We start from the raw sequence: 27,802 nt of genomic DNA, 5'->3' as shown, positions 1-27,802 counted from the left end.
CGGGATTGAGTGGATGGGCAGATTGGATGGGCCATACAGTCTTTTTCTGCCATCATGTTTCTAAAAAGAAATATGCAGTGAAGGAAAAAAATACAATCTAATTCAGCGGCGGATTCCCGATGAAGACCGGCCCGGGGATTCGCCGCCCAGGCCAGTCCAGGAGATACCACATGGTCTGCCGAGCGCGGCTCTGTCACGGCTGCGCTCGGCAGACCACGTGACTAGCGCGACCGGCGCTAGTCACGTGTCCCTAGCGCCGGCGCGACTGGCCCTAGGGACACTAGCGTGTCCCTAGGGCCTCTTTTTTGACAGGAGCGGCGGCTGTCAGTGAGTTTTACAGCCGACGCTCAATTTTGCTGGCATCGGCTCTCAAACCCGCTGACAACCACGGGTTCAGAAACCGGACGCCGGCAAAATTGAGCGTCCAGTTTTCAACCTGCGAGCCGATTTAAAATTTATTTTTTTTTTAATTTTTAATTATTTTTTACTTTGAGACCTCTGACTTAATATCGCCATGATATTAAGTCGGAGGGTATACAGAAAAGCAGTTTTTACTGCTTTTCTGTACACTTTCCCGGTGCCGGCAGAAACTAACGCCTACCTTTGGGTAGGTGCTAATTTCTGAAAGTAATATATGCGGCTTGGCTGCACATTTTACTTAGTGAATCACGCGGGAATAACTAATAGGCCATCAACATGCATTTGCATGTTGCGTGCGCTATTAGTTTCGGGGGGGGGGGGGGGAGGTTGGACGCGCGTTTTCAACGCGCTATTACCCCTTACTGAATAAGGGGTAAAGCTAGCGCGTTGAAAACGCGCGTCCAAATGCGGGTTAACAGTGCGCTCCACCGGAGCGCACTGTACTGTATCGGCCTGTTAGAAAGTGACAATGAAGAAAATGACAATGAAGAAAAAAAGAACACTTAAAAAGTGATGAAGAGCCTAATTAGCAGGCTACTAAGAAGAAAAATAAAAATTGACTAAAGAGGGTGGTATGAGAGCATCAAAAAAGGTCAATCTGAAATGGCAATGAAGAGGTCTGCTCCAATAGATCAAGTAAGCACCCTGAACATCCCCAAAACTTTCCAAGAAAGCTCTGGAAAACTTTTCCTATAGATGCATGTGACTCAGGTGGCCCATCTGTCGGGCCAATACAGTAAAGTGCGGCCGTGGTTACCCTGCTTCTAACCCGCTTTCTACTCACAATTTGGCCGCGTTAGTCCAACCTGCGATTCACTATCCCTTTTAACCCATCTTTACCGCTTCTTTAAATCAACGGGTAACCCTTTCCGCCCACGGCATATATGAGATGTAAACGATCGGATTAGCTATTCCCTCCGATTCAGTAACGTGCGCCCCAACTATCACCTTTTTAACCTGCAGTTTAGCCACGTCTTTAACCTGCTAAATTACCGCCTACCCTTACCCCTGCGTTAGAGGCAGGGGTAAGGGTAGACGGCAAACTTTCCCCCGGCCCCCGCTCACCTGCCCTGGCCGCGTCCATGGGTGCCGGTCTCCGGGGCAGCCCCAGTCCTCTCTCCCCTCCTCCCGAAGTAACTTTAACCAAAAGAAAACCTAAAAGCCTAAAATCCCCTCCTCCCGAAGCAAGGCGCAGGGCGAAAAGTGACTCGACATGTAAAGTATTGTGAATAAGTGTAACCAAAGTTAACTTACTTTTTCTTTCTTTCAGCCCTCTCTGCCCTCCAGAGGCGTGCACCGCGGCTCCCCTGTCTCCCGGGTGCAGCCGGCAGCGAAAGCGGCTTCTGGCGGCCCCCGCCGGCGAAGAAGGATGAAGGCACGCCCGTTGTGCACGGGCGCTCAAGCCAGCGAAAGCACATGAACGGGCGTGCGTGACGTCACGGCGTACGTTCATACGCTTCACTGGCTTGAGCGCCCAAATTGACGGGCCCCCAAGTCAGCGAAAGCGCCTATACAGTAAAATGGACAGGTACCAGCGCACCCAGTATCCTGGGTGCGCTGGTACCTGTCATTTCAAATGTCATTTCAAATGACATTTGAGATGACAGGTAAAATGGATTGTGCTTCATGGACGCGCGTTGGACGCGGCTTGTATTTGCATGCCATTTAAATAGAGTATCGAGCGGTATGTGATCCGAACTGTGCGTGCGGCAAACGCGGGTGCGCCCGGCCCTAACGCACCTCTTTCTACCGCACCTTACTGTATCGGCCAGTGTGTAAACTGTTGCTCCTGCTTGCTATCAGAAAAAGTGTCATTATTTGGGGGAAGCCAGTTTATCTTCCATGCCTAAGTACAGGAAATAAAAACACAAGAAGGACCAAATCTCCAACACTTGCTCAAGATAAAACTGTGGAAAAGTTTACATTCAATAAAGATTTATAAGATCAATAAAAGATTTACATGATCAATAAAAGAAACTGTAAAATGCTGGCTCCTACCGATAACTGCTGTTCCAGCTTTTCTGCTTTTTCTCTGTAGCTATTCAGTTCTTCTTTAGCGGTGGCTGCCTCTAGTTTGATTTTCTCCAGTTCAAGTTCTAATTCAGCTATATATCCATTTTCTTCTTTATCATAATTTGGTTCTGCAACTACCTGAATGTATCAATGCAAAATATAAATACAAGATGAAAGCCTGGTCTACAATAATTTATTTGGTAGTATAATAAACCTAATTTTACTTTACTACTGTATGTCCTTCTAAAGGTAACAATAGTAATTGCTTATCAATGTCTCCAACTGTTATTGAGGAAGACATCTTGAAACAAGTCCATTGTTTGGGTCACTCTTGCATCCTAAACATTAGCACTTTATACTACCTGCTCCTTAGGCTAAGAGTGTTGCATTTACACTGTTCTTGAAGACATACAAGCAGGATTTTAGTAGTGAACCTAGTGGCTGAATAACAAGCAGAAATGGGAACCCTCTCTTACGAACACATTTTGCTCTCTGCACCACAGAAGGCTCCTGCAGTCGTTTGCCTAGAACAAATGTTGTAGAAATCGAGAAACAGTGGAGAGTATAAAATGATTCTCTGATTAACGCTCAAAGGAAAGGAGTAAGACAAAAAGTTTAACTAAAGAAAAAGCAACCTGAACAGGGTTGCATTTAATGCATTCAAGTAATTAAAATATGTTTTCCTCATTAATAATGAAATCGATATTCAGGCACGACTTGGCTGGTTAGCTGGAAAACTTATCCGGCTAACTTAGCCTATTTATTCAATGGCATGGCCGCACAATTGAATATATGGGCTAAATTAGCTGGATAGGACAGATCTACTGCCCTACCAGAGTTAGCTATAATAGTTATCTGGCTAACATATATCGAGTTATCCTGATAACTTATCCGGCTAACTCAACTTCTCTCAGACATGCTCCCTGAACTTCGGTTAAATTCTAGCCAGCCAAGTTGCTATTTGGCTAGAATTTAGCTAGGTAAGTGCCCAAATCTCTGTTTAGCCGGATAACTTCAGAGTTAAATGCTTTCGAATATGGACCTCAATGTTTTCAAAAGGACTTGAGTTTTTCTCCTGTAATGAAACAGAAAACTTTCTTGGGTATATATACATTCAAATGGAATATATACAGTAATTCAAAGGATAAATCAAGAAAATGTAAGATTGAAAGTAACAATAACCGTAAAGATGGTAACTTTTGCAATTTAAAATTGCAATGATACTTTCTGTACTAGGAACATATGACATATGTGGAGAAATGTTTACCTTAAACATATCCATCTTTTCCTTTTTGAGTTTCTCCGCCACCTCTTTCTCTAAGTGTCTGTCCTTAAGTTGTTGGAGCACATGTTGTAATTCAGACAATTTCTTTTCTTTGTCCATAGTCTCCTTCTGAGCTATACAAACTTGTTCTTTTTCAAATTCCAGCTGCTTATGGAGTTCATCCAGCTTGTGCTCCAGCTCCAAAACCTTAATGGTTAAAACTGATAATTTTGACTCTGTCAACTCATCTATTTTGTGAGTTGTATTTTTTGCTTGCCTAAGTCTAGTTGCTTCCTCATTATCTGTTGTAGCAGTCTCCATTAACAGTCTGACTTTTATTTGTTCCTGAACTGCTTTCAGCTGGACTTGGCTCACAAGAGCTGCAGCTACTTTTTCTCTGAGCGAGTCTTCCATTTCTAATAGTTTTTGTTCATGTACTTCTCTTTCAGCCTGGACTTGTTCTTTCATGGTCTCTATTTGGCTATAACACTGGCTCAACTCTATATCTTTGTGTTTAGTAACTGCTTGAAGCTCTTGCAACTTCATCTCCAAGCTGCTGATATTATCATGTGTATTTTCTTCCATAGATCTTAGTAAGATTTCTTGGGTCAGGAACTGAGCTGTCTTATCTCTAAGAGTTTCTTCCAACAATTCAGTTTTCTTTCTTTCCCCTTTTACCACATTATCATTTTTTGTATCTACATATTCACGTCCCTTTGTTAGAGACTCCAGTTTTTTCTTCAAGGTATCTAGTTCTTCCTTCAGTAGATTCATTTTTACCCTTGTATCTTCCACTTCACTCTTTGAGAGAGCCACCTCTGCATTATTTTTGTCCATTTCTTGCTGCAAAATCTCTTTCTCTGCTATCACCATATCAAGTTGATGTTTCAAACTGTCTGCATCCTGTGATGTGCTGGAAAAATCCACTGGTACTTTCTGCTCAATCTTTGCCAATTCCTGTTGAAGTTTTTCAATTACTTCATTGAGTTGTTCAATTTCCTCTTCACTATCTTTCCGTAAGCGATCTTGGTCACTTCTCAAGTATTCTGTCTGGGCTTCAAGTTCCCTTATCAGATCATTTTGTTCCTCAACCTACAAAAGACAGTGGAAAAAAAATCTATTGCAAACAGTATGAAATTGGGGTCAAATATAGTTGGAATCCTGAACCAGGGAAGTAATAACGAGTACTATTTCACCCATTTTAGCATATCGGAAAACTATGTTTCCATACTGATGTACGTTAGATATAATGGTTTACAAAGATCATTGCCCAAGCCTCATGTACTTGGAAACAGAAGCCAAGGAACATTTTCAATCAACCCCTTCAAAGCCAATCTCTGAATGCTAGAAAAGAGCACTCAACTGTTCTGAATGCTGTTAAACCAAAGTTAAACTAATAGTGACTAGAACAATACTGGAAATACATTGCTTGCAAAATTAATTTTCTATTTAATTCAGTGAAATTCAATCTTTTCAATAAAACCAGTGAGCATAACTGTGATACTTCCTTTACTACTCTGAACAAGTCCTCTAAATTTTGTAAGCAAAGATCGAGAGAGACTGACATAATGTACCTCAATCATAAGAAAACTGTAAGAAAGTGTTAAATTCAGGCTGGAACTTCTGATTAGGCGGAGTATGCATGTGCCTAAAGGTGCAGTAATGAAAAGGGGTCACTTCCTTCCTCCCTCAGCCTGAGCAGAAGTATTTCTTCCCCATCACATCTGATCCCTTAAAGGCACAGGGGGCTTGAGTGCTGGCAGCATTCAGAGTGCTGTAAAATAGAATCACTGCCAATACAAAACAGAAAAATATGGTCTCTTCAACCTCATGCTTAAGGGCCACTGGATGCAAAGTGCCCAGTGCAAAGATCCAGCATTGCTCACGGCAGATCAAATAAAGAGAAAAGTTGCCATTGCAAGGTCTAGGTTGGATGAGGTCAATAACAAAGACTAAAAGGTCTGTAAAAGAATGTTTAGCTGGAGGAGTTTCCAGGTGACTTTGACGAATACCACTGTAGTGCTTGAAGATGCAAGTCTTCAGCTTCCAGAGGATCTTACCCATGTAAAGAAGAGGACAAGGATGCATGATCATCAAAATAAGTAAGATACCAGCATCATTTATCTCGAAGAAAGAAGACTAGATTAGTATTTATTTTAGATTTTTATATTCCGCTTTTCAGCACTTCAAACAGACAACATTCAGGTACTGTAATATGAACCAAAATGTCAATCTCAAATGCAAACTTAAATTCTGCTTTCCCTATTTTTATTTCAGGAATGTGAGGATTGGCCATAACATAGAATTATCTACCTCTTTTATGCTAAGTGTGTGTGCCTGCTAAAAAGAAACGAAAAGTAGGTAATTCTAAGTGTGTTTGTCTGATAAAAAGAAAAGTAAGGTAGGTAACTTGTTTTGAAAGTGAGTGAAGTGTGATTGATTTGATTAGATGTCAAAGTTAAACAGGAACAATAGCAGAGGGTCACTCTGGCAAACTAATTGAAATGTGTTTCATTAAAGCGGTTTATAAATAGTAATTTTGTCTTTGAAGCTCAAGATATCTAGCAGGGGAAGAGCTTGATAACCATCAATCCTGAGGGAGCATGAGAGTACATTTTGCTGGTGGCTGAAGAGGATCAATGAGTATCACTTTACTGGGTAATTATGGGACAATGTTTGAAGGAGATTGAGATGGTGGAGTAAACTAATTTTTAGTTTGTGTGCTTCATTAAAAAGGAAAGGTAGGTAATTTTAAGTGTACATGCCTGATGAAAAGAAAATAAAGAAAGGTAATTCTAAGTATGTCCTTCTTTCCCACCCAACCACCCCTAAACAGATTCTTTGATTTATAGACTCTTATCCCACTTAAGAGAAGAGACATTTTTACATCAAAAATCAATCAGGGATTTATTTATTTTATTTAATTAATTTATAGACCACTTTCCTGATTTAAAATAAATCGCTCAAAGCAGTTTATCTAAAAAAAAAAAAGGGAGTGACCCAGCTCTTATCAATAGATTAATTGTGCCCTTGCAGGCCTTTGCCAAATTAACATTAAACACACCACATAAATGTAAAGAACTTAACTTTACACATCCCTACTCTCTTAGCAACCTAAATTAACTAAGAACACACCCATATTAAGATACAGCCAACATTCCAACAACATTCTCACCCCTTCACAATTTGGCTTCCGCAAAAACCGAAGCACTGAATCCCTACTAATTTCCCTAGCTGATAACATTCTTTTCAATCGTGAGAAAAAACAACCATGCCTTCTTATCCTCCTTGATTTATCAGCTGCATTCGACACTGTAAACCATGAGACGCTCCTTGACCGACTAACAGAGATTGGAATCAAATCCACCGCTCTCAATTGGTTTAAATCCTTCCTCCAAGACAGGTTTTATAAAGTCAAAATTAACAACAATGAATCACAGCCCATCCGTTCCACTTTAGGAGTCCTTCAAGGATCCTCCTTATCTCCAACTTTATTTAACATTTACCTGCTCCCCCTTTGTCACTTATTATCTAAGCTGAATCTAACCCATTACCTATATGCGGATGATGTCCAAATACTTATTCCAATTACCAAATCTCTGCAAGAAACTCTTCATTTTTGGAATTCATGTTTTACTTCCATTTCCAATCTCCTTGCGGACCTTTGTTTAATTCTCAATACTAATAAAACTGAATTCCTCCTCATTACCCAAGATGGCAACTACCAACTCTCTAACTCTCACCCAATTCCACCACCTTCATTTTCTCCCATGGTCAGAAACTTAGGAGTCATCATGGACAACCAACTCAATTTCAAAAGCTTCATCAGCAACACAGTGAAGGATTGCTTCTTCAAACTTCAAGTTTTAAAACGACTCAGACCTCTACTTCACCCCCGTGATTTCAGATCAGTTCTGCAAGCGATCATATTTTCTAAGATTGACTATTGCAATGCCCTTTTAATTGGTCTCCCAGCGATTTCCCTTAGACCTCTACAAATGCTACAGAATGCCACAGCTAGGATTCTAACAAAATAAAAAAAAAGGGACCAAATCACTCCAATTCTAAAGAATCTCCACTGGCTCCCGATTAAATATAGAATTCTCTATAAAACTTGTTCTATCATACACAAATCTATCTACAAATCCTCCCCTCTTGACCTCAGGATTCCTCTACAACTATATTCTTCTTCCCGCCCGTTGAGAGCTGCCCAAAAAGGCTCTCTAAAAACGCCTCCAATTAAATCATTTTCAAATAAAAGAGCCTTCTCTATAGTCGGCCCGAATCATTGGAACTCTCTCCCTTCAGAACTTAGACTTGAACAATGTCCAATTACTTTCAAAAAAAGACTCAAGACTTGGATTTTCTCCCTAGCCTACGCCTAATTCGATTTTAATCCTTCCTACCCACTGGATGCAAATTATCATGTTTTTTACTGCCAATCAACCACAGATATTATCTCATATTGCTCTATTCTCATATAATCGCCTGTTACATGTTTGACTACCAACCTTTACTGTTTCTGTTATTTAAAGGTTCTATGTCATGAGTTTAAATGTATAATATCCAAGTTCTTTATTTCCTCTTCTCTGTAAGTCTCAAGTCAGTCATTTCAATAGTTGTATGTAAACCGAGGTGCTTAGTGATTTTGTCTCTAGAACCTCGGTATATAAAAAATGTTAAATAAATAAATAAATAACTATTGGCACTCATAGTAACAACCATACCTATGAAAAGACAACACTGCAAATATTACAGCAGGCCCTAAAATACCCATACACCTACTATTAGGAAAACAGGTCAAGCCAAGCTGTTATAGATCCCTGCACCTCAGTCACACATGCAGAACACAGACAGACCCTTACAACATACAAAATAAAGAAATAATAAAGTATAAATAAAACAGGCAGAAAAATACTGAACTGGAAACTGCAACAAGCCAGACTCTGTATGCAGTGCAACAATGGAAAAACAGAAATATCACCATTCCTCATTAAACAAACAAAAAAATCAAGAAATATAAATCATCAATGATAATAGTAAAACAAACTCATAAAAAGAATAAATATTTCATAACAGTTGATGAATAAAACATCCAGTGATTACAAACATATAACACTGTTTTTTTAATTTCCCCAAACATTAACAAAATATTTCAAAACAGCAGACACATCAAACACCCAATAATTAAAACTAAGTTAAAATAAATCCCCTGCTCTCTGTACCTGGGAACTTTAGATTCCAATCACCTGAGATTGTCATGTATTAGTTAGGGGTGGAAGGTATGCACAAACTTGGTCCTTTCTCTCACACATGCTCATTATCACACAAACTCCCTTATATTCTCTCTCACATATTTATTTATTTATTTGTCGAGTTTTATATACCGTCATTCGGTTTCGCCATCATAACAGTTTACAAGATTCGAAAGATAACAAAATGTTAAAAAGGTTAGTAGAGGCATTATAAACAGATTCCAGTTATCAAATTATCCAGTTATTCCAGTTATACACAAGATTCGGAAGATAACAAAATGTTAGAAAAGTTAGTAGAGGCATTATAAACAGATTCCAGTTATCGAATGGAAAGGATAACTATGTGTTTTCAGGGCTTACAAAAGGTTACATAGAGCAGGTAAGGTATAATGTTTAACAGGATGGGAGGAAAGGAATATAATGGTTGGGATCCTCATTATGTTGTGAGGAGGCTCACATACTTTCTCTCCAAGATATGCTCACTGTGTCACAAACTCTCTCACACACATTCTCATTCACTCACTCACTTTCTCTGATCCACATGCTCACTGGCTCACACATATATTCACAGACTCACTCTTGATCACACACATGTTCACATGCTCAATCGCTCTCTTTTATGCTCACGCACTGGACCACTGGCTTATATAGTCCTTCTACTCACACATATGCTCACTGGCTTATTCATTCTCTCTCGCTCACACACATGCTCTGGAAACCACAAGCCTAACAATGGGAAAACAGAAACATCAACATTACTCACAAAACATCAAGCAATAAAATCGAGATATAAAACAACATTCATAATATTATAACCATACTAACAGAAAGAATAAATATGTCAAAAGAGCTGGCAAACATCCAATAATTTAAAAAGCCATGTAAATTTGTTCTAATACTTCCTAAACACCAATAAAATATTTCAAAACAGCAGACACATGTGAATACCCCAAATTTTAAAATAATGGAATTGAAAAATCTGTAGCTCTCCATACCATAAAATAAATACCTGAAATCTTTAAGAACATAAAATATGCCATACTGGGTCAGACCAAGGGTCCATCAAGCCCAGTATCCTGTTTTCAACAGTGGCCAATCCAAGTCACAAATACCTGGCAAGTACCCAAACATTAAATAAATCTCAAGCTACTATTGCTTATTAGTTAATAGCAGTTTATGAATTTTTCCTCTAGAAACTTAACCAAACCTTTTTGAAACTCAATTAAACTGCCGAAACCACATCCTATGTAAATGAATTCCAGAGCTTATCTATGCACTGAGTGAAAAAACATTTCTTCAATTTGTTTTAAATGAGCTACATGCTAACTTCGAGTGCCCCCCTATTCCTTCTATTATCTGAGAGAGAAAATAACCAATTTACATTAAACTGTTTAAGTCCTTTCATGATTTTGTAGCCCTCTATCATATCCCCCCCTCAGGCATCTCTTCTCCAAACTGAACAGCCTTAACTTCCTTAGCCTTTCCTCATAGGGCAGCCGTTCCAAGCCCCTTATTTTGGGTACCCTTCTCTGCACTTTCTCCAGTGCAAATATATCTTTTTTGAGATGCGGTGTCCAGAACTGCACACAGTATTCAAAATGTGGTCTCACCATGGAGTGATACAAAGGCATTATGACATCCATTGTTTTATTTGCCATTCTCTTCTTAATAATTTCTAACACACTGTTTGCTTTTTTGACCACCACAGCACACTGAGTCGACGATTTCAATGTATTATCCACTATGACACCTAGAACTCTTTCCTGGTTGGTACCTCCAAAGATAGAACCTAACACTGTGTAACTACACCAAATGTTATTTTTCCTTATATATACAGGTGCTCACATATATACAGGTGCTCACTCTCATATACATGCAGGATTTCACACAAACATGCACAGCCTCGCCCTGTCATACACACACAACTCAGGCCTCCTCTTTTCTTCTGGGCTTTGGCCACAGTGTTATTCTACTGCCCAAGGGTGGGGGATGGGAAGTACTTCACTAGTGAGCAATTCTTCTTTATTGTCAGTGGGGCATGGGAACCTCTACCGGTACATTATCAAATAGTGTTGTAGCACCTGCGCGGAACTATCTGCTGCCAACACATCAGCAAACTGCACTGCTGTCTTCTTGCTAGTGGGGGTGGGAACGTCACTGGCACTTCTTCAAATGGCGCTGCTTTCTTCCTGTTGGTGGAAGTGGGAACCCCACTGGCACTTCCTCAAATTACACTACCATCTTCCTGCTAGTGGGGGTGGGAACACCACCGGTACTTTGACAAACCATTTCGTTCTCTTCTTTTGATGGGGGATAGGAACCCCACAATCACCTTATCTACCCATGTCGCTGAGTGGGACTTTTAGTTTCTTTTTGGCAGGGAAATGAAGTGGACAATGGAAGGCTGTTTGTGGAAGGGGCACTTTTTGCTGCCCCAAAATTTTGCCACCTGAAGTGTTTGCCTCTCCCTGCCTAATGGTAGAACTGCCTCTATTTGAAATAATCCCTGTAATTTTTGTCACTGAGCTAGTATCAGTTTTGATAACCATGGGTGGATTTTTAATTTTAGGGCTCTATGAGAGCTCTATCTCTATTATTTCAAGGAGGGAAATTTTATTTCTTATCCTTATAAATGTAATTTTAGGAATTTTCCTCATCTCTGCACTCTGATTCATCCTCTTCAACTTTCTTTATCTTCTTCTGGTATCATATCCATGGATGTACAAATAGCAGAATTTGAAAATTCCTGCTGGCTGTCAGCCCCTGAGTTCTCTGGCTAAGTAGTTAGCTGGATAACTTGGAGGTATTCTAGAGCATTTCTGGCTGATGTTAAGTTAGCCAAATAAGTAACTCTGTTACTTAATTCAAAGAAATACATTACTATCACCATTGTGTTTCTTGTTTTACTTAACCAAGACCCTTCTTTGAATTCTAGGCACAAAAAAGTCACATAAGCAAATATATAAAAAGCACATACTTTGTTGTCTATTACAAGCTCAAGCTGTTGCTGCAATTTCAGGACCTGTTCATTCAGCTGATCTATCTCCTGCTCCTTTTCTTGCATGATCTGTGCAAATTTTCCAGGTACTAAATGACGATCCTTCAAGATACTGTCCTCAGGTTCTTGGACAGTCTGTAACAAGTTTTCCATATCATCCTATCAACACAACAATAATTACAAACAAAAGAACTAAGTTTCTTCTTTCATAAAAAAAGACCATTATCTTAAAACAATATCAGCTCTCCAAAGACAGTGATCAAATAAAATAAAAAACTATTATACAGCACAATCAATGTTTTATCAGATGAACCCCAAACTGTTTCTGCTATAAAAAAGAATTAAGAAACTTAGTTGTACAACTACTTGCACTGGTTCTCATTGAGCAACACCAGAAACACAAAAAGGTCTGTTGGAATATAATTACCTTAAAAATTTTATTCTCTTGTTCAAGTTCTTGGAGGCGAGTAGTGGATTCTTTTCTCTGGATTTCTAATTGCATGTGCAGTTGCTGAACTTCTTCATTTTTATTTACCAGTTCTTCTCTAAACTGTTCTAACTGTTCTTCAAGGTTTGTAATCTGCATATCACAAAATATCAGTAAATAAAAACATTAACTGAAGTAACACAATGCAGAGAATGACGAAAGCAAAAGGACATCAGGTTCAATTTACAGGTAAAAAATGGTTTTAGAGGTCAAAGCATTCTTTGTTTCCATAACAGACTTTCCAAGAAAATTCAAATGACCAGTTCTTTTCAAAACTGCAAATAAATGCAGAGGTTAGCTGGCTTTGGTGCATCACACAATTATATTTGAAATAAAATCATTATTGGTAAGTCAGGACTCTCTAGGCAAAGGGAAAGCAGAATCCATCTCTTTATTTATATGTTGTCCCCTTTTTCCCTGCTACTCCTCTGACTAGGGATTTATAAACAACTTTCTATCTCTGATTAAGGGAACAGAAAGAAGAATCTCCTTTGAGCATACTATTATGTCTGTTCCCTGAAAAAGTCATTAAGGGACTATTTAAGAAAAGTGCATTAAAAAATGTCCTCATCTTCTTCCTATCTGTTTCCTAATGAACAAGCACATCATATTTTATATGTGCTCAATGTACTACATTTGAGGGAAACAATAGGAAATTAAAATTTATTCCAAACTTGCTGACCTCATATAATGTATGCAAATGTATACTGGAAGGTAGGTTAAATTAAAATAGATAAATATGATCTGGGGGAATACAATAAAAAGACTCTTTTGGATCTTATGTCATCTAGTCCTACACTACACAACTTTCAGTGGAGGAGTAGCCTAGTGTCACTTTACCCTCCATTGCTTCAGGTACAAACTTAGGTCTGGATTCATCATTCTATCGCAGAATGATGAATCCTGCAAAAACGGGGGCCGGGTGGGGTGGGCCTGCGAAAGCCGGCAGCCTTTGCACCACTGCACTGTCTTTGCTGCCGGCTTTTGCACCGAATAGCACCACCGTGAAAGGTGGTGCTATTCAGCATGCTACTGGCGATGATAAGGTTACTAACCTTATCGCCGCAAGCGAAGACATTGCCAAGTCTACCCCCTCACCGCCCCCAGCATGCTATCCCCAGAGGGCTTAGATTGTAAGCCCTCTGGGGATAGGGAAATACCTACAGTACCTGAATCCACTTTGAAGTGCTGAAAAAAGTGCGAAAAGCGGAATATAAATCAGATAAAAATAAATAAATAAATAAAAGGTCTAAATATTTCAGTCCATCAATATACTTACTTGGAGGAAATATCTCAGAATATGTCTGCCAAAATATTGAAAAACTTAGTGGATCTTCTATTCAATCATAGGTAAGAAACTTCAATTAGAATATTTTTATAAACTTAGTGAAAGTGTTCTTTTAGTGAATGAAATTTTTATTAAACTTATCTCATTGCAGCAGTGTAGGCTGATATGCTATTTTGTGTTCTTGTAATAAAATTTATGTAGGTAACACCATACACACTTTAGGGACAAGGTTAATAGAACACAAGTGCTGCTTTAAAATAAAAGAATAAATGCACCTTCAGTTAAATATTGTGTTCAATTTAATCATACTTTTGAGTCTTTGAAATGTTTTGCAACTGATCAGATTCCGGCAAATGCCAGATGAGGCAATCGTGACATGTTATTTTTACTTGAGCAGAAATGGATTTTTGAGCTCTGTGCAGTGGAACCTTTTGGTCTGAATATACATGTTGAGTGGTTTTCTCTCATATAAAGTATTTTGAAAGACTTTCATTGGACAGGTTTTTAATTGGTATGATGAGTTTGGAAATGGTTGATTTTACTGGTCAGTGGTGAACATACAACTTTTGAAAGACAGTAAATCAAGCACATATCACCAGGTTGTGAATACAATAGATCTAACACATTATGAGGCAATGCAAACCAGTTTCAAGATATGTCAAAATGAAATGAATAAGTTTGAATTTAATTTTTATTTTAAATGTTCACAAAATAGAAAGCAATTATAAATACATTGTTTTTTCAGAATAGCACGAAGAAATTCATAACACGCGGAACACATTTTTCTTAGATAAGATACCAAGTGTATTATAAAGCCCTGATGCATTGGCCGAATCAGTGTTTTTCTGAATGAATGGCGTTTTTTGAATGAAATGCTTTTCTAATTGGAAGATCAAGACTTGATGGACGTTTTCATTGATTCTTCCATACACTGCTGCAATGAGATATTTTATCTAAATTTCATTCATTAAAAGAGCATTTTCATCAAGTTTAAAAAATATATACAAAATAGATGTTTTTGACCTATGATTGAAGAGAAGGATTCACTAAGTTTTTCAATATTTTGGTGGCCATATTCTGAAGTCTTTCCTTCGAGCAATTGGCATGTTCAAAACATTTATTTTAAATTACTTAAGTATATTGGTGGACCGTAATATTCATGTTTGTTTACTGAGTTCATCTCTGATTTTTTTGTTTTGATTTACAAAATTGTCAATTGCCTATAAGGTTGAATTTCAAGTATCATCTCTAATACATCTTTCAATGGAAAGAAAATTCTACAACAAGGGATCATGTTATAAGACTGGTGATGGGTAATGAGGAGTAATGCAATAAAGCATTTCTTCATATAAAGGATGAAGGATGGATAAATAAAAGCATGGAATAATGGAGGAAGCAATAGTAATACTAGACAAGCAGAGTTTCCTCGGTGGTTAGAAACTGAGTGTAAAGTTGGAAAAAAAGTTCAGTCTAGTATATGAAGAGAAAATGGTCTTCTTTTCCCATATTCTCTATTTCTTCCTTTCTTCTGTAAGTGGTCTTTTGACAGAGTTCATTACTGATTATGATTGTTTATCTTGACTTCATACTTCCATTCTATAATTAGTATAATGTATTCCCAATAGTCATACTGTATTACTTAATCATGAAATGGGTTTTGAGATATGGTCTGCATTAAAAGGCAATATAAAAACAGGAACGTTTGTCTTACTGACAATTATCAGACCATTGTCTGATTTACAGAGCTTTCTTCCTATAAACACAGAATGGGAGAAAAACCTTAATAAATCAGGCCCATGGAATGCACAAAATTATGTACGAACTGTGGTAACATGATTCCACAGCTCCTCCCCCATTGGGACTAGAAACTTTTCCACCTGTTGACTGAAACATAACTGGTCAGTGATGTCCGAGGCTAAGGACTTCAAGCGCAGTTGAGAAAATTTTCATTTTGAATTTGGGAGGCTCTTGGGGTCAGCAGCAGGAGGGGTTTGGACGGATGAAATCCCATCTGCTAAGCATGTGAGATTTTGTGACAGCTAACACTGATGCTACACTTTGTGTTAACTGTTAAGTTGCCGGTCGTGGCGGCTTACTGCAACCGGCTGCACTCACTCCAGCCTCCGCCCAACGCTGATGCTACTGAGCTGCTGCCCTTGCAGACTTCTTAGGCATGCATGCTCACTGCAATTATCTAGGCCTCACCGTGGGAACCTCTGTTCGGACACTTCCTGATGATTTCACGCAGCTGGGGTATTTAAACTACAGCTGTGCTCCCTACCATGCGTCAACAACAGGTCGTCCTGCTTAGTTCAGCGTGTGTTGCTCCTGGTGCCTGTTCCTGCTTATTCCAGCTTGGCCTTGCTTCACTCAGCCTTCCAGTCTTGCCTTGTCCTGCCTCTTGTTCCTGCCCTGTCTGTTGCCTCGTCTTGTCTCTCTGTGTTGTCCGAGTCCTGTCTTGCCTTATCTTCTCCATCTTGTCTTTCCATGTCTTGTCCATTTTAGACTGATTCTCCGGTTCTGACCTTGACCAATACCTTGCTTGCCATCTGAACCTGACCCTAGCCTTGAACCTTGATTACATCCTGCCTGCTGCCAGCCCTGACTCTTGACCTGTCTCTGGACTCTGTCTTAGATCACCCTCAGAACCAATTAAGTCCTGCCAGCTGCCTGAACCCAAGGGCTCAACTTGTGGGAGAGACGGCTGGTACAAGCGAAGCTCCAACCTGGCTTGCTTCAAGGTGAGCTCTCTGGCTGTCGGCATAGGCCTTGTGGGGTCACCCAGGAGGCAGTGTCAACTTTTCCGCGCACTAAGGGTTCACACTCATGTCACTCCTTACATTAATACTCATGCTAATGTCATGTCCAGTCTACTGAAGATGATTTTTATTGCATAGCACAGTAAGTTCTGTTTGAATAAACATATCAAAATGTTTATTGAAGTGCACATTAAACATTCTTAGCATGTTTTATTAAATATGCCCCCTTTGTCTTGAAAAAGTTGAATAAATGGAGACACTGAAGAGAAAACTTTAAATTCATAAATTCTTCTTGCTGAACATATATCAACTGTTGATAATCAAAAAGAAAAGACTGTTAGAATGTAATAGTTCAAAAGAATATATACTGGCATTCAAAAACAAATGTGGTTCCTTTGTAGAAAGTAATATAGAAACTTTAGACCTTGTTAACTGAGCAGTCTTCAAAAAATCTGACAATAACTGTGTTTGACAAAATGCCTTTATCATAGACATATCCTTTTACTATTGCATGGGAGGGCAACATTATTTTATTTATATTTATTTATTTAAGGCTTTTATATACCGACTTTCTTGATACAGATCAAATCAACTCGGTTTACATCGAACTAAGCAGAACTATAACCAGCAATTCAACAAGAGACGTTTAGAAGGAGCATAAAAGTTACATTATAACAAGGTTGCCTTAACAGGCAGAAGGAAAAAAAGAGGGGGAGAACGAAAGATAAATAATTATATACAATAAATTACTAAATACAATGGAGTATGGGAGGAGGCAGAGGCCAAACCTCATGATAAATTGTGAGCAAGCTTAGCATTTTGAGTATTTACATAAGTGATATGATGATTCTAAATCAGGCTGTAGAACTAGTATCTGGGAAAGCTCGGCAGAATAGCCATGTCTTTAGTTTCTTTTTGAAAGTTAGTAGACAGGTTTCCTGCCTGAGGTCCGGAGGCATGGCGTTCCAGATGGAAGGTCCTGTGATAGAGAATGTCCTGTCTCTGATGTTTGAGTGGTGAACTATTTTGATTAGGGGAACATGTAAGGATCCCTTGTAGGCATCTCTTAAGGGTCTGGTCGTCGAGTGCAATTTAAGAGGGTGTGAAAGATCTAATGGAGTTTGATGGTGAATGTTTTTATGGATAATTGTCAGTGATTTATGAAGGATCCTGAAATTTACTGGGAGCCAGTGAAGATCTTTTAGGATGGGGGAGATATGCGCTCTGCGATTAGTATTTGTTAAAATTCTCGCTGCTGCATTTTGGAGCAACTGGAGAGATTTTATAGTAGAAGTCGGTAGACCTTGCAGGATGGAACTGCAGTAGTCTATCTTGGAGAAAAGAATGGCTTGAAGGACAGATCTGAAATTGTAATGGAATAGAAGCGGTTTGAGTTTTTTGAGTACTTGTAGCTTGTAGAAGCACTCCCTTGTTGTTTGTCTTATAAATTGCTTTAAGTTCACGTGACTATCTAGTATAACTCCAAGATCTCGGGCATGGGATATTTGTATGTTAGAATGCAGTTGGTTATGAAAGTGACTGCCTTCAGGGGTGATTAGCAGTAGTTCAGTCTTGGAAGTGTTGAGCACCAAGTTAATGCTTGAGAGGTGGTGGTTGATCATTTGTAGATGAGAGTTCCACAATTTGAGTGTAGAGTCCAGTGATTGGGATATGGGGATTAAAATTTGTACATCGTCGGCATATATATAGAACTTAAGATTTAGATTTGAGAGGACATGGCAGAGAGGGAGTATATAGATATTAAACAGGGTGGGTGATAAGGAGGAGCCCTGAGGAACTCCGAATGGGGCATTAGTATGAGAGGATTCCTTGTTATTGATTTTAACCTTATACCCTCTATTGGTAAGGAAGGAGTCGAACCATTTGAGAGCTGATCCTGCAATCCCTATATCTGATAGCCGGTTTAATAGGGTATTGTGATTTACAGTATCGAAAGCTGCGAAGATGTCAAGGAGGGCTAGAAGGAATGATTGACCTTTGTCGAAACCGATGTAAATTTGATCAAGGAGTGAGATGAGGAGGGTTTCAGTATTGTGTTCTTTACGGAAACCGTATTGTGATGGGTGCAGAATATTATGGTCCTCCAGGTAGTCTGAAAGCTGCTTATTTACAATTTTCTCTATGATCTTGGCTATGAATGAGAGATTTGAGATGGGGCGGTAGTTGTTGAGGTCATCCGGATCCAGATTTGGTTTTTTGAGAATGGGTTTAAGTGTGGCTGATTTGAGAATGTCTGGGAATACTCCTTGTGAGAGGGAACAGTTGATAATATCAGCTAGATATTTGGAAATGTATTCTGGTATTAGAATCAGGAATTTGGAGGGGATTAGGTCCAGCGGGTGGGTTGAAGGTTTCATTCTTTTTATCAGATTTTCCACCTCTATAGTGTGGGTTGGGTCAAAGAATTCCAATCTTATGTCTGTGTTCGGTCGGTAGAGGGTATCTGGAGGCAGTGAGTTTGGGTTGGTGGGTAGTTTAGCTAGGGTGTTTGAGATTTTATTCTGAAAGAATAATGCCAGATCATTAGCTTTCGATTGGGCTGTATCGTCAGGAATGATAGGGGGGGCAGTTTTGGTGAGTTCTGATACGTAAGAGAAGAGAGCCTTCGCATCGAATATCATATCGTGGATACGGTGGGCATAGAAATCTCTTTTTGTTCGAAGTGTAGTCGTTCTGTAATGGTGAAGGGCGGCTTTATATATGGATAGAGAATGGGGGTTGGGGTTCTTCCTCCATTCCTTTTCTTTCCGTCTAAGGTTTTGCTTCAGGGAACGGAGTTCCTTAGAGAACCATGGCTGTTTATTTTTTTGAAAAGGGTCTATGGTTTTTTTAAGACAGTGGACATAGATTATTGGCTATCCTTTCAGTAATAGTTTGCCAAGAGTTGATAGCAGAATTGGGGTTAGATAGGTCCAGGTTAGGAAGTTCTTTGATAAGAGAATTGCCGAGGTCTTCTGATGGACATGGTTTCCTGTAGTGCAGAGTGGTCACCTGACGGGGAGCAGAAAATCCTGTCAATGACTTAATGGTGGAGGTGATCATGAAATGGTCTGACCATGGAACTGGGAGGCATAGAGGGGGTGAAAGTGGAAAGAGGTTGGAATTTGTGAAGATAAGGTCAAGAGTATGACCTGCTTTATGTGTGGGTTGGTTGATGTGTTGTTTGAAACCCATGTCTGAAAGTGCTGATAGGAAGGCTTCGCAGTTAGGAGATCGAGGATTGGTATCGATATGAAAATTGAAATCTCCAAGGATTATGGCTGGTGAATCTAGTTTTACGTATTTTGCTATGATTTCCACCATAGGAGAGACATCTTGATCTAAAAGTCCGGGTGGAGCGTAAGTGAGTAGGATTTGGAGAGATTTAGATTTGAAAAGGCCTATCTCCAGTTTGGGAATTGTATTGATAGGTTGAAGAGTGAGGTTGAGCAATTTTTTGGCCGCTATGAGGAGACCTCCCCCTTTTCTCTTTTTTCTGGGTAGGGATAAGATATCATATATCTGTGTGGGGAGTTGATTAATTAAGACTGAGTCTGATGATTTCAACCAGGTCTCCGTGATGGCACAGATATCTGGTTTGGCATCGAGTAGATAGTCATGAAGGATGTGAGTTTTTTTGGTAATTGACTGGGCGTTGAAAAGAGTTAAGGTGAAGAGAGCCAGACCCAGCAATTGTGTAATGGGGGAGATCATCACCGGAGTTAGATTTCTGCGTGTTATGGGTTGATAACGTAGCAAAGGCTTTGTCTTGAAGCAGATGTTATGGTGCAGAGTATGTATCGGGTATGCGAACATCATGAGGGGACTGAAGAGAACACTTTTGATGGGATTTGTCAGCAGATGATAATTCTAAGACGTAAAGGAAGTGAAGATTTGAGGAAGTATTCTATGAGGGAGAAAAGAATAAAATAGTGCTGATATTTGCTAGTTATTTACTGAATGAATGGTGGGGAGGCTAGATTGTACTGAGTTGGCTGATTGAAATCGTGGGATGGATGAATGAATGCTGAAGGTGGCTGGGTGTTTGCTGGAGGTGGCTGGGTGTTTGCTGAGGATCCTGGATGAATACTGAAGGTGGCTGGGTGTTTGCTGAGGATCCTGGATGAATACTGAAGGTGGCTGGGTGTTTGCTGGGGTTCCTGGATGAATACTGAAGGTGGCTGGGTGTTTGCTGGGGTTCCTGGATGAATGCTGAAGTTGGCTGGGTGTTTGCTGGGGTTCCTGGATGAATGCTTGAGGTATCTGGAAGTCTGCTGAGGATCCTGGATGAATGCTGAAGATGGCTGGGTGTTTGCAGAAGGTGGCTGGTGTTTGCTGGGGTTCCTGGATGAATGCTGAAGTTGGTTGGGTGTTTGCTGAAGTTCCTGGATGAATGCTGAAGATGGCTGGGTGTTTGCTGAGGATCCTGGATGAATACTGAAGGTGGCTGGGTGTTTGCTGGGGTTCCTGGATGAATGCTTGAGGTGTCTGGAAGTGTGCTGAGGATCCTGGATGAATGCTGAAGATGGCTGGGTGTTTGCTGGGGTTCCTGGATGAATACTGAAGGTGGCTGGGTGTTTGCTGGGGTTCCTGGATGAATGCTGAAGTTGGTTTGGTGTTTGCTGAGGTTCCTGCATGAATGCTGAAGATGGCTGGGTGTTTGCTGAGGATCCTGGATGAATGCTGAAGATGGCTGGGTGTTTGCAGAAGGTGGCTGGGTGTTTGCTGGGGTTCCTGGGTGAATGCTTGAGGTGTCTGGAAGTGAGCTGAGTATCCTGGATGAATGCTGAGGGTATCTGGAAAATGCTAGGGAGGACTGGCTGCCTCTTCAAGGTCCTGGTGCGCTCAAGTGCGCACGAAGGGGCGCACAAAGGGGCTGGCCCCTTTGTCGCGCTCCTTAGGCATGCGACGCCTAGAGCCATCTCAGCCCTTTAAAGGGCTCTGAATCGCCGGATCTGACGTCGGGGGTAGGTAGGCGGGCTTACCGGCTCTGAATCAGCGCTGCTTTTTTTCCTTTTTATTTATAGCGATGCGGCGAGCTTCCCAATGACCACGTGGGTGGTCTAGCCCGAGCCCAACTCCCTTGGTCCCGATGGACCGACGCCGACCGCGCAGGGAGGGCCGACCCGGGACAGGGGGGAAACACCAGTCGGGAGCCCAGAGAGAAAGGAGTGTGCCTGGAGCCGTCTCAGCCCTTTAAAGGGCTCTGAATCGCCGGATCTGACGTCGAGGGTAGGTAGGCGGGCTTACCGGTTCTGAATCAGCGCTGCTTTTTTTCCTTTTTATTTATAGCGATGCGGCGAGCTTCCCAATGACCACGTGGGTGGTCTAGCCCGAGCCCAACTCCCTTGGTCCCGATGGACCGACGCCGACCGCGCAGGGAGGGCCGACCTGGGACAGGGGGGAAACGCCAGTCGGGAGCCCAGAGAGAAAGGAGTGTGCCTGGAGCCGTCTCAGCCCTTTAAAGGGCTCTGAATCGCCGGATCTGACATCGGGGGTAGGTAGGCGGGCTTACCGGCTCTGAATCAGCGCTGCTTTTTTTCCTTTTTATTTATAGCGATGCGGCGAGCTTCCCAATGACCACGTGGGTGGTCTAGCCCGAGCCCAACTCCCTTGGTCCCGATGGACCAACGCCGACCGTGCAGGGAGGGCTGACCCGGGACAGGGGGGGAAACGCCAGTCGGGAGCCCAGAGAGAAAGGAGTGGCCTGGAGCCGTCTCAGCCCAACATACACTCAGAAAGAGCAATTTTCAACGGCATTTCCATGGGTTAAACAGAGTTTTACCTATAGAAATGGCCTTTTAAAAAACTGACTGTCAAATATGCAGGTAAACTGATATGCATATGTCCTGTACTCCCAGACCGAGTGGAGGCATTCCCTGCAACAAGATTGGGGAGGTGTTTGAACTTATGCACATACTGTTGCATTTTCAAAAGTATACACATAGATTTTCCCAAGAATTTTACACACACACAATGCAACTGTATGTGGGTAAATTTTGTGGGATAATTTTCAAAGCAGACTTTATGTGTGTAAATCTGCTTTGAAAATTGATATAACTTAGGTATGGTTTTGCTGTTTCACTTAGAAAAGCTGTTTTAAAATTATCCCCTTATCAGGCTTGTGAATAGTCCCATATCCAGTCCTTGAAAAAATGACTAATATAACCTTCACAGAAGACTTCAATGGTGTAGTGTAATCTTGCACACCTATTCCATAAAGCATATGTAGCCCCTGTTCCACAACCTTGTCACACACAGAAGCACATCTGAGAGCAGAGAGGCCACTGACCATCCCATAAGCCCCTTAGGTCAGAAGGGAAAGTAAAAGTCTTTCCGCACCCTTAAGCTTTTGGGAATCTCAGACATGTCAGAGGAAAGCGCAGTCGCTTACCTGTAACAGGTGTTCTCTATGACACATGAGGGTGACATCATCTGATGGAGGAACAAAAGAAGAAGGAGACCGGAGGTCCTTCAAAGGTGCTTTATTAGATGCCCGACTCTAGGCCTGAGTTTCGCCTGTGAAGGCTGCTTCAGGGGCTACAGTAATAAATAACAATAAATATTATTTGAACAATCCAATAAAATACATAAATATTCAATTAGAATTATTAAAATAATTAAATTAATTAAAACCATGGAAAAAACAGACACATAAAACATACTAAACATACAATCATGGTTAATCTATCTAAAAATAATCTATCTGAAAGTAAAGGGAAACAGAGGAGGGACCTAGGGCAAGAGGAACAAACTCGATTAATCATATAACAGATGTTATAGTTACTGACATTAATTTATCAATCATAACTGAACAGATCTGAGATAAATGTATCAATCATACCTAAACTTACTTAAAATATATTAATAGGCATAATCAATTGGGTAATAGCACAGGCAATAAATGTAAACTAAATATAATTAATTACCTTTTGTAGATGTCTCTAACGAATTTAAGAGATATATTGTCCAATAAAAACAGATGTATAGTCATCCATTAATCGGGAATTCCTCAATTCTGATCAAAAGCAGTTTAAATTCAACTAGAAAAGGTTTGTGAAAAATAAGCCTCTTTAATACAGAAATCCTTTCATTTAAAAACTTAAATTATAATGTGTATTTTAGATCATAGAATTGTGTGAAATATAAGACTATATATAAAGTGATAAAAGTGCTACTAAAGTGTGTAAATAAATCAAGTGAACCATAAATTAGTTATATAAGTGTAATTGATAATTAATTGAAATTACTGAACGTGTCAGTTATGTGCATAAAAGTTCAATGTCGCAATTATATGACGAAACACAAGAAAGGATATTGCAAAAATCAATCCGATTTGGTAAATAATAATCAATTGTAACAATGAACGGGGAAAAAATCAATTGATACTCATAATACTGTATGGCCGCTATGAATAATAGTAATCAAATGAAGTGCTATCTTTTTTTTAAAAAAATAATCTTTTAAAAAAATAATAATAATGAATCCATTTCTGAGCCACTATGGTTGTAAATATAGACACACAATGGTTAATATATCAAAAAGTATTTTAAAATCTAATAATTGTACCGTATTAAATGTACCAAAAAACGGGGACAATTAAAATCAAAATGTTAATAAAAGTAGTAATGAGGATTGAAAAAATGAATGAATGCAACGCAGTACACAAAATAAATGCCAAAGCATTTTTGAATTCATATCGGCATATTTAAATTAAAACGAAGTAAGTTAAAATTAACTAGTCTAGCCGAAATTTAAAAGTGCTTGCATGTTCTAATTTATAGAATATCTAATAAGTATGTATTGCTTGAGTTTGTATTCTCACTCCTTATTACTATGCGGTCGCAGGGACTCGTGGAAATGCAAGTCATGCAATGCTTAAGTTAATCTATCGAGACTACTGCGGCAACATACACAAAAGAGTCATAAAGAAAAATGAATGATTGCATACTTAAATGTTTTATAAACATCACTCCTTTAAAAAAAACACAAGAACTTACGTAGCGTTTACTGCGCGTCTAGAATCGAATTGAAATGAAACAAACGTCGGAGGAACTCACACCGGAAGTTTATATGTTCGTATTTGGCGCCAAAACTGCTGTCAATCAATTGGAAGGGGGAGTGGACAGAAAATGAACTAAGTGAAAATATCAAGTGTGTGTCAAAAAATATATAAAATTAATGAATAAATAAATGGAACATTAATAATAAAATTAAATAAAACATCAGTGATATTGTGTGAATGTGGTTGTCATTAATTTTATATATTTTTTGACACACACTTGATATTTTCACTTAGTTCATTTTCTGTCCACTCCCCCTTCCAATTGATTGACAGCAGTTTTGGCGCCAAATACGAACATATAAACTTCCGGTGTGAGTTCCTCCGACGTTTGTTTCATTTCAATTCGATTCTAGACGCGCAGTAAACGCTACGTAAGTTCTTGTGTTTTTTTTAAAGGAGTGATGTTTATAAAACATTTAAGTATGCAATCATTCATTTTTCTTTATGACTCTTTTGTGTATGTTGCCGCAGTAGTCTCGATAGATTAACTTAAGCATTGCATGACTTGCATTTCCACGAGTCCCTGCGACCGCATAGTAATAAGGAGTGAGAATACAAACTCAAGCAATACATACTTATTAGATATTCTATAAATTAGAACATGCAAGCACTTTTAAATTTCGGCTAGACTAGTTAATTTTAACTTACTTCGTTTTAATTTAAATATGCCGATATGAATTCAAAAATGCTTTGGCATTTATTTTGTGTACTGCGTTGCATTCATTCATTTTTTCAATCCTCATTACTACTTTTATTAACATTTTGATTTTAATTGTCCCCGTTTTTTGGTACATTTAATACGGTACAATTATTAGATTTTAAAATACTTTTTGATATATTAACCATTGTGTGTCTATATTTACAACCATAGTGGCTCAGAAATGGATTCATTATTATTATTTTTTTAAAAGATTATTTTTTTAAAAAAAAGATAGCACTTCATTTGATTACTATTATTCATAGCGGCCATACAGTATTATGAGTATCAATTGATTTTTTCCCCGTTCATTGTTACAATTGATTATTATTTACCAAATCGGATTGATTTTTGCAATATCCTTTCTTGTGTTTCGTCATATAATTGCGACATTGAACTTTTATGCACATAACTGACACGTTCAGTAATTTCAATTAATTATCAATTACACTTATATAACTAATTTATGGTTCACTTGATTTATTTACACACTTTAGTAGCACTTTTATCACTTTATATATAGTCTTATATTTCACACAATTCTATGATCTAAAATACACATTATAATTTAAGTTTTTAAATGAAAGGATTTCTGTATTAAAGAGGCTTATTTTTCACAAACCTTTTCTAGTTGAATTTAAACTGCTTTTGATCAGAATTGAGGAATTCCCGATTAATGGATGACTATACATCTGTTTTTATTGGACAATATATCTCTTAAATTCGTTAGAGACATCTACAAAAGGTAATTAATTATATTTAGTTTACATTTATTGCCTGTGCTATTACCCAATTGATTATGCCTATTAATATATTTTAAGTAAGTTTAGGTATGATTGATACATTTATCTCAGATCTGTTCAGTTATGATTGATAAATTAATGTCAGTAACTATAACATCTGTTATATGATTAATCGAGTTTGTTCCTCTTGCCCTAGGTCCCTCCTCTGTTTCCCTTTACTTTCAGATAGATTATTTTTAGATAGATTAACCATGATTGTATGTTTAGTATGTTTTATGTGTCTGTTTTTTCCATGGTTTTAATTAATTTAATTATTTTAATAATTCTAATTGAATATTTATGTATTTTATTGGATTGTTCAAATAATATTTATTGTTATTTATTACTGTAGCCCCTGAAGCAGCCTTCACAGGCGAAACTCAGGCCTAGAGTCGGGCATCTAATAAAGCACCTTTGAAGGACCTCCGGTCTCCTTCTTCTTTTGTTCCTCACGGCTTTTCTTGACCGCCTTCCTCTTTGTTTTTTGGGATCATCTGATGGAGCCCAGCATGAAAAAACCTCTGGTCAAAGTTTCTAGAAGCTTTGACCAGCACACTGAGCATGCCCAGCCTGCTGCAATCTGCGCGTCCACGCAAGGTCCCCAATTCAGTCTCGTCAAATAGATGAAAAATACGAGTGAAAAGATAAAACAACAAACCCAAGGGAAGAACACCTGTTACTGGTAAGCAACTGCACTTTCTCTTAGGACAAGCAGGATGGTAGTCCTCACATGTGGGTGAGTACCACGCTCCAGACTGTCCCTGTTAACAGAAGAGACCAACAGCGATCAAACAAGGTACCAACGGCTGTAGGTACCTTGTGACGCTGTAGGTCGGCAGAGGACTGTCTGGTTCCCACAGAAGCACGAATATGAAGAGTTGGGTTCAGGTCTGGAACAGATTGTGCAGGACGGATTGACCAAAGGCACTGTCCTGATGCCTGTTGATTGTCCAAGAAGTAATGAGCCGCAAACATGTGAAGGGAACTCCAGGTTGCGGCTCGACAAATTTCGATGACGGGCACTGCACGCAAATGAGCCACTGACGTCGCCAAAGCCTGCACAGAGTGAGCCTTTACTCTGCCAGCTAGTGGGAGGCCTGCCTGTACATAGCAAAAGGCAATGCAATCCGCCAGCCAATTTGACAAGGACTGTTTACCCACCAACACTCCCAGTCTGTTAGAATCAAAAGACACAAAGAGCTGGGTGGACTGCCTGTGGCTGGTTGTGAGGTCTTAATAGAAAGCCAAGGCCCTTTTGCAGTCCAGGGTATGAAGAGCTTGTTCCCCCGAGTGGGAATGAGGCCACAGAAAGAAGGTGGGTAAAATAATGGACTGATTGAGGTCGAAATCAGTCACCACCTTGGGCAGAAATGTCGCATGCGTCTGCAAGACTACATGATCGTGGAAGAACCTTGTATATGGTGGGTACATAACCAGAGCTTGAAGTTCGCTGACTCTACGAGCCGAAGTAATCGCCACCAGGAATATGACCCTTCCAGATGGGGAACTTCAGATTGCAGGACTGTAGCGGCTCAAAAGGAGGACGCATGAGCTATGCCAGGACAACGTTGAGATCCCAGGATGCTACAAGAGGCCGAAGGGGGGCTTCAGCTGGAGGAGGCCCCGCATGAAGCGGCTTACTAAAGGTTGCACTGAAATGGGTGTGCCAGTGACAACCCGATGGTGTGCACTGACAGCGCTAAGGTGCCACAGGTAGTCTAACAGCTGAGGGAGGGGACATGAGAAAGGATCCAATTCATGTCCTGCACACCAG

General features: G+C 39.6%; 1 protein-coding gene across 5 annotated transcripts in view; it reads right to left on the bottom strand.

The window, feature by feature from the left end:
* The window catches only part of AKAP9 (A-kinase anchoring protein 9), a 687,299-nt gene that overhangs the window by 134,692 nt on the left and 524,805 nt on the right, over nt 1–27,802 (bottom strand). For all 5 annotated transcript variants that reach the window (XM_029588843.1, XM_029588844.1, XM_029588845.1 and 2 more), the window contains 4 exons: nt 12,378–12,530; nt 11,930–12,109; nt 3,701–4,789; nt 2,419–2,571 (listed from right to left, as the gene is read on the bottom strand). In XM_029588843.1, coding sequence (XP_029444703.1) covers nt 2,419–2,571; nt 3,701–4,789; nt 11,930–12,109; nt 12,378–12,530 — 1,575 coding nt within the window. The remainder of the gene's footprint in view (nt 1–2,418; nt 2,572–3,700; nt 4,790–11,929; nt 12,110–12,377; nt 12,531–27,802) is intronic.

This window comes from Rhinatrema bivittatum, chromosome 2 (genome assembly GCF_901001135.1).
Source record: "Rhinatrema bivittatum chromosome 2, aRhiBiv1.1, whole genome shotgun sequence".
NCBI classification, from domain to species: Eukaryota; Metazoa; Chordata; class Amphibia; order Gymnophiona; family Rhinatrematidae; genus Rhinatrema; species Rhinatrema bivittatum.
Note: the sequence above shows the minus strand (reverse complement) of the source record. Positions and strands in the feature narration are given on the sequence as shown.